We start from the raw sequence: 8,474 nt of genomic DNA, 5'->3' as shown, positions 1-8,474 counted from the left end.
GTTGCCCTTGGTTAAGTATTTATACAAATAATTTAATTATTCATCTTACCATTCTTGATGATCGAAGTTAGTGTTCTGAAATACATAGGGTGGTGAATAAATTAATTCACAGTAACAGACGTTAAACATTCTTTTAATAACTTTATTTTCAGGCCTCCATGGCCATCATCATTATACAGTTTAAGAAAGAATAAATTGATTCCTTAAAATTTCTCAAATCCACAAGTCATCAGAAAATAAACCCTTTCATGTATCACATTCAAGTAGGAATTCTGCAAAATACAGCACTATGCTATTGTGGATTTTGTGATGACCCAGTGTCTTATGTGCTACATACAATGCAATATACAGGTTTACAATACAAAAGGCAGTTGTCTGTCATAATCAATCCCATCTGCCAAATTGATTGATTACTAAAGGCAGAAAGCTGGATTCCACCTGGTGAATACGATAATTGAGCAAAGTGCTCCTGCCATGCCTTGGGCAATGATCTGTGTGCTGTGGCCTTTTTATTGGTTTTTACAGTCTGCAATATTCTTTTCTGAACCCTGTCACCACCACAGTGTTGCCCACAGTAATTCACTCTTTCAGCAAGCAACTTTCCCCAAATCAAGGTACTCACAAACATTCTTTGGCACAGCAGAATGTAAAAAGCTCTCTCTCTCTCTCTCTCTCTCTCTCTCTCTCCCTCTCCCTCTCCCTTTCTCCCCCCCCCCCCCCCCGCCCTCCTCCTTAATCTGCAGCAGAGTGTGCGCTGATATGAAACTTCCTGGCAGATTAAAACTGTGTGCGGACCGAGACTCGAACTTGGGACCTTTGCCTTTCGTGAGCAAGGTCCCAAGTGCAAGTCTCGGTCGGGCACACAGTTTTAATCTGTCAGGAAGTTTCATATCAGCGGACACTCCACTGCAAAGTGAAAAGCTCCTCTTGGAAACATCCCTCAGACTGTGGCTAAGCCACGTCTCCACAATATCCTTCCTTCCAGGAATGCTAGTTCTGCAAGGTTTGCAGAAGAGATTCTGTGAAGTTTGGAAGGTAGGAGACCAGGTATTGGCAGAATTGAAGCTGTGAGGACAGGTCGTGAGTCGTGCTTGGGTAGCTGAGATGGTAGAGCACTTGCCCGCGAAAGGCAAAGGTCCCGAATTCAAGTCTCGGTCCAGCACGCAATTTTAATCTGCCAAGAAGTTTCAAGAAACCTTTGTATTGATGCATGTATGTCAATCAGAAATGGCTGTGATGAAAGGGGCAGCTGACAAGTTATGTGGTCTTAATACCCCATGTACGATATTTAACATGTAAGTTCTATAAAATCTAATTTTATTTAATTTATTACTGAGTACATATTTTTCATATCTGCATCACACTCTACCAACATGTACAGGACACAACACAAATACAGAGAAAGAATTATCTGTTGCTGTTGAACATAAATTATCAAAGAGACTCATTGCACTGTGCAGTAGATTAAAACACTGTATATTTGTTTTTAAATTTATTTAATATTTATCTCACTGATTAGAAAGTTAACTTAAAATTATAGCTCTGATTACATAAATATATAAAAATACTCTACGAACATCTTGTTGAATTAATAAATTACCTCTAATATCATAGTCTGATAAAAAAGGAAACTTCAAAGAGCATTATATTAAGTATCGTAACATTTTCAATATCAGTATTTCAAGGAAAAACAAGCTTCAAAGAGTAACTTTTCCTGACTTTCAATTAAATACTCAGCATATTGACACGTGTGAGTGCGCATATATATTGAAGTTTTGATTTTTGCTAAAGCACAATTTTTGCAGCACTCTACTTGGTAATGGCCACATGTCTAAAGCTGCAACAGTGGATTTTGTCACTGAACAGTTCGTCCTTTAGAAAATGTTACAAAGACTTATCACTAACAATGTAAATTTCTTCAGTTAAAATATCTGGTCTGAGAGAATATATGAAACTATTCCCTGATGTTTTGTCTCCAACTGCAGTGGACAAAATGTCATGAAATAGTTTCATGTATGACCATTGTCTCTCAACCTGGGAGTTTGAACACTAGCTATGAAAGTTTACACTGAATTTAAAATTATTTTAATAGTGATACAACAATTCATATGTAGTCTAAATCCCATTAAAATAGAATTTATAATACAAAAAATTCAACAATATTAAAGAGTATCTACATGTACTTCATGAAACTACACAACAATCTTCAATTTTTCATCCCTGCACACTATTAAACATTTAAAGAATGTGCAAAAGTAGCTATCAATTCCATATTATATAAAAGAATAATGCTTTCTGTTCAAAATCTCTGCAATTTCAAGTAACATACATTTTTACATAACTGCAGAGTAGACAGTTAAACAACTGAGTTACGAGATCTGATTTAACTAACTTAAACTAAGGTGGATTATACACCTTTCTCCATCACATGTATTCAGAGTAGCTTCCAGGCTTTCAAATAATCATAATAATTTCTAAAACACTTACAAATTAACAATGTGTTTTAATCTTATTTAGATTAACAAATTGTGTACACCTTCTGTTCCTGGTAAGATCTAGTTTCTTTGCAACCATTATTTCTTTGAATTGATGAAAATGCTGAGACACCTGTTAACAAAAATCAGTTGCCAAAGAAGAGAAACTATGAATGCTTCTCATTTCCTTCCATTAAATATTACAGGAACTCTTAGGGCAAAATATAATTGCATCACTTAAATCATCATTTGACTTTAAGTGCATTTTCTTTTCATTTGTCAAATGGAGAAGTGCCTGAAATACAATGGCAAAACTCAGTTCAGCCTTTGTATCATCAGGCCAGGTAGCCTTTGTTTCAGATAACAATTTACTGAAATGGGTTACAGTTCCTTCTGGTTTGGTGAGTACACCCACTATCTCCTTCAGTGTGCCATTTTGTTTATCAGAATTACACACTGAAAACTGAAAAAAAATATTAAATACGGTAAATAAAATTAAAGAGTCATTAATTAAAGGTAACAAAAACAGTTGAGAATGCTCTGTGCCACAGGTGTGTGTGAGAGTTAGAGGGCAAGTGCTTCATTTTTCTGTACAAATTTCAGTATGGTTGTAACATGTTACACTACATTAGAATGAGGCAATGATAAGGGAGAAATGGAACACACGACTAACCTCTCAGATAAAGGAAAAAGGCTACAGGAAGATTAGAAGTGTTATTTGCAGCATTTATGTTGTCGGACTGTCACCTGCTACTTTGACATGTAGAAGAGAGTTTGGAAAGGATTATTTATTTAGTGTATGGTAAAATAAACCAAAGTGCAACTAACATATATGGAATGTATAATTTTATAAAATAAACAGAACTAAAATACTAAATCTACAAATTAAATACTTAGGCTTCTCAATCCATTCAAGGGCTGCCTCTGCCATTTGAAAGAAATAATCTAGATTTCCAGGGCAAGCTCATCTACTACAGTTTGTTACTATGTGTTTCATAGTACAATGTTCAGTGTCACAATCAGACTGAAAAGATGAAGTAATTTCCCATCAGTGGGGGGCTTTCTGTACAAATGCCATGGACTGTGCGAATCCTGCTTATTGTCATCCAATGACGTTACAGTAATTCCATGCCTTCTGGTATTGTATTACATCTATGACAATATTCATGCCTACAGCATTCCTTTAGCTGTATACATGAGTGCTGCTAAATGATCATCAAACCTGGCAGCCTGATCTATCTATTACAGACCTCCTGGCTTAAACGTGAATGCCTAACTACATCACAACAGTTCTTCTCAGGACCAAAAAACCAGACATCTGGGTCACAAAATTTTACAGTGGGTTGGAGGTTAACTTTAGTTTCCACTCCAAGATTACAGAATGATCTGGGGGAACTGTACCATCAATTTTGGATATAATGAATGGTTGTACACACCAATCAAACAGGTACATAATTTTGAGTGACACTCAGCCCAATTCAGGTACTTAGAATACCACTTTTTCAACCTGTTATTTTAATTTTATGATTATTTAATACAGCAGATTTCCATTTTGGCCACACAAGGCCGAGTAAATACCATTGCAGAACTTCCTACTGTGGTAATTCCACAGTTACCATTACCTTTCACCATCTGCCGCACTCCACATTGGTACCAAGAGCAACTCTTCACACCAGCATGCGACGGACGTTACTTCATGCACTGACCTAAGGCTCGCTAGCCGCCACTGACCACCAGCACAAGTCTACATCGGCTGCACTCACCAACTCAAAACTAGTGCCAACACCGGTGACATCTAATATTTCCCATATCTAGGCCAACGCAAGCCTCCCGGGATCCGTTTACACCCCCACGCTGTCAACTGTTAGCTATGTGCAACCCTCGAGATTTGCATACATTAAGCTACAGACACTTTATGACCTCCAGAAATAGTTCCATGTTACTGCAAGTTGTGCCATTGTGTGCTATATCAAACAAAGGAATTGAAAAACCAGTGTGTGTGTGTGTGTGTGTGTGTGTGTGTGTGTGTGTGTTTTGCATGCCACAACACAAATGACATCTACAGACTGAACTTGCCCTTGTTCTATCACTCTAACTGGGACAAACCACATGCAAATTTTGGCTCTTTGCTACTGCCTTATGACAGCAAACTTTTTGGTGAACTGCGGACTGTGTGTTGAACAGCCACTAGCATTTCCACCTTCCCAGTCAACATGGGCAAACAATCTCCTGCCACAATGAGATTTTTTAATCTCCTGCCACTGTTATGCAGCAGCTCATAGTTCAACAAGTGCAAAGTCACAGGAGTGTGGAAGATCTTCTGGCCAGGCCACTGCAGCAGCAGACAGTCAATCCTTCACTGTTCACGTGATGCACAGAAAAATATGAAACTGGGGCGCGTACAAAAAACAGCTGAGGCAGTACTTTATAGTGTTTAAGGTAAAAAACATGATATTGCAAAATCATCTTATCGTGGATTCTGCCAAGAACTTATCAGTCCCTCTGATGGAACCCGATAAACACTTTCGAAGAAATTTGTTCTTTATTAAGAACTCATTAACAAAAGACACTCATGTGATTTCTGCTTGCCTTGAGTTTTACCAATGTCACAAGCAACCCAGTCAATCCCAATGAGCTTAGACAGCTGAACTCCAGCGGCTAAGTCGGCGAAACAAGTTTTTTACACCAGACACCAAGGAATCTGATGCAGATGTTATGATTATAGTGATGTGATCATCTGTGCAGCATCTGATAGATGTCATACAAGCTGTAAGATGGACTGCAACATATCGCTGTAGATGTCTATGTAGGAGCAGTGGGCCACAACTTAGAATCATGGGGGCAGACACTGCAGTGGTAAACAGCAAGATCAGAAATGTGATAAATCTGGCAGCCAGTGGTGACTTCGCATGACAGTGAAAAAACTGCAATGCGCACTTTCCTCGAGACTTAAACAACGTGTCTCATGCCCCCGATTGCGCAAGTCTTAGCCATCCTGCCTGGACTGTTTTCAGAAGCATGCTAGAGACAACTGGCTATTCTGGTGGGCAGATTGCACTAAATGGGCATGACAGGGTCACCTCACATCTGCATGTTGGGTGGCTATTCCCATTTCACAATCATCACGACAAATGGACATTAATGTTATATGTTCTGCACCACCCATCCAGGGAAGATCATCCTATAAACTACTGATTTCACTGTGGGTGGCTGGCAAGCCAGTAAATTTTCAAGTCGATATGTGTGCTGCCACAAGTCTCATCACTGTCAAACATATTTACAATCAGTTCGATAGTTTGTCTTATTATAATAGGCAATGTATTCCATTGAAAGGTCAGTCCACCATAGAAGTCATTTACAAAAATGTACAATGTAAATAAATTTCTTATTTGTAAACTGAGCTGATACTGAAAATATTTTTGGTCTGGATGCATTTATGTCTTTAGGATTTTATGTAAATGAGACAGTAAATCAGGTCTCTCAAATGTTCCTCAGCAACTGGACATGCTCTGCACAGAATTCCCCAAACTTTTTCTTTTGGTCTAGTAAAAGAGAAGAATTTCTATGCTTTTTCTGCGCCAGCCTGTTCTACTGGTGCACTGTGGCCACGTCAATGACAAATTAGACAGGTTGAAGGAATTGGATATGACAGAACCTATCACATTAAGTCACTAAGCTCCTGCCCTCGTTATTGCCAGAAAGCTATCCTATAAACTCAAGACTTAACAGGGACTTTACGGTCACAGTGAATGCTCAAACTGAAGCAAGCATGTACCCCTTTCCACAGTCTGAAGAACTATACATGAAGTTGGGGTTCGGACACTTCTCCAAAACTGACATCACCAAGGCGTACTTACAGCTCCCATTAGATAAATGTTCACAGAAAATTTTAGTGGTCACCACATCACACAGTTTATACAACTGTAAGTGGTTGGATTTTGGGGTTTCCAGTGGCCCTGCAATTTTCCAGAGGTACCTGGAACAGCTGCTTCAAAATGTGCCTGGTTAAATTAACTATTTGGATGACACTGTCGTCATGGGAAGTTCCACCGAGCAGTATTTAGCAATTCTGAAGTCACTTCCTTTCATTTTGCAGATTTCAGGATTAAAGTGCAATCTCAGCAAATGCATTTTTTTTCTTTTTTGCCTTCAGGGGAGTATTTAGTCTATGTCAACTGCATCCACATCTTGGCCTGCAAAACCGCAGCCATATACACCCTTTTCTGGGAAAGATTACATATTATGGAAAATTCATTCCGGCTGCATTTCTGATAGCTCAGCTGTTACATCACTTGTGTAAGAAAGGAGTAGCTTCCATGTGGTCCACCACATGTGAAAAGGCATTCATAGAGCTCAAACAGTGTGTACTCTCATCAACTCATTTTGTGACATTCCAAGCAGCGAAGCAGACAGTGGTAGCGAAAGACATATTGGACCACAGGATAGGGGCAGTCCTTGCTCACTAAGATAATGATGGTTGAAGGCACCCCTTTGTTTGCACTTCCAAAACACTCACCTCTGCGGACATGAAATACTCTCAACTTGAGAAAGAAACACTGGCAACTACATTTGCTTTGAAGAAATTTCATATTTCTCTATGGCACCAAGTTTCACCTGGAAACAGACCCCAAGTTGTCGAGCCTGTTCTTCAACCCAGCAGCTCATGTCCCAGATTGTACTGCTCATAGGCTCCAGCACTGCGCCCAGTTCCCCTCAAGATGTAGATATGAAATCCACTGCAGAAGCACAACCCAGCACTAAAACACAGATGCTCTTTCCCATCTGCCTCTGGCACCATGCTTATTGGCCACGCACCGACTGGGAATATAGCGCGTAGTCTGTCAATGTAGGAGACGCGTGGAACAGCAGGCGACCCCATGTCAGGTTTACTGACCATGACCAATCTCCACCAAACCACGTGAATGAGTGCACCTCAATTTTGCAGGCCCGTTTCTGAATACCACGTGGCTCATCATCAGATGCTTTTTCCAGATTCCCATTAACTGCCATACAACTATTGCAAAATACACAGTGGCGTAGCTGTCAAAGATTTTCACAATTGAGGGCCTGCTGCAGATGTTAACAGCAGTCAGCGGTCAGCAATATTGGGCAGAGATCAGATGCCTAAGATGCTTTCACTGGCGACATGGGAGACGCCATCAGCTGGATGTCAAGCCCGTTATCTTCGCTATTTACTGCTGCCTACACCCAGCCTTCAAGTTCCTCCTCATTCTTCAATGTTTCGGCCTGCCACATGGGTGTGGGGGCAGGAGGTTCAGCTGATCAGTGGTTCACAGCCACCATTTGTCATCAAAGGGGCGACATGTTTTTACACTTTATGCCAGAGATGATGCCCCCCTCCCCCCCCCCCCCCACAACACCAGATCTGGTTTTACAACTGCACCCCCCCTCCCATTATTTTTCTCAGCAATCCTTTTGCTGCTCCCCATTTTCCCATCTTTCAGTGGAAGAAGAGTTCATTCTCGAGACCACTCCCCCATCCTCCTCCAACCACCCCCTCTAATTCCACAATCAGCTGTTCCAAGCCACCGCAGCAACAGGGTGACAGACCTGCTTCACTTCCAGCTTCCCATCAAAGGGCAGATCGCCAATTCGGGTCAAGTTACTGCAGCCAAGGACATCACCAGAGAGTGCACCAGAGGAGTGGCAACCACTGTGGAGCCCAAACATCATCATGACGATGTCTCCGGTTGCAGCTGTCTCAGCCATGTTTCTGCCACTGCACACCCAGAACTGTCATCATTGACTGGGCACACTCAGCCTTACACTCACGTGCCGAAATACTGGAGGCATCGCGAGCCTGCGCCATAGGCTGAGAAGAGAGGGACCACACACCCTGCTCTCTGCTCGACAATGTCGGGCCCCTTGTGACACCCCCCCCCCTCCCTCTCCCTTCACCCAGAGAGGAGAGGGGTGTTGTAAACTAAAAGTTGCCACTAGTTTTTGCCACGCCCAGATCAGTAGACTAAGCCAGCTGCA

At 41.1% G+C, this 8,474-nt stretch overlaps 1 protein-coding gene across 1 annotated transcript in view; it reads right to left on the bottom strand.

Moving 5' to 3' along the window:
• Window positions 1-731: 731 nt before the first annotated feature.
• The window catches only part of LOC126248968 (condensin complex subunit 2-like), a 188,135-nt gene continuing 180,392 nt past the window's right edge, over window positions 732-8,474 (bottom strand). Inside the window, exon 12 of the mRNA XM_049950519.1 lies at window positions 732-2,937. Within this exon, the coding sequence (XP_049806476.1) occupies window positions 2,668-2,937 (270 nt within the window). The 3' untranslated portion in view covers window positions 732-2,667. The remainder of the gene's footprint in view (window positions 2,938-8,474) is intronic.

This window comes from Schistocerca nitens, chromosome 3, assembly GCF_023898315.1.
Source record: "Schistocerca nitens isolate TAMUIC-IGC-003100 chromosome 3, iqSchNite1.1, whole genome shotgun sequence".
NCBI classification, from domain to species: domain Eukaryota; kingdom Metazoa; phylum Arthropoda; class Insecta; order Orthoptera; family Acrididae; genus Schistocerca; species Schistocerca nitens.
Note: the sequence above shows the minus strand (reverse complement) of the source record. Positions and strands in the feature narration are given on the sequence as shown.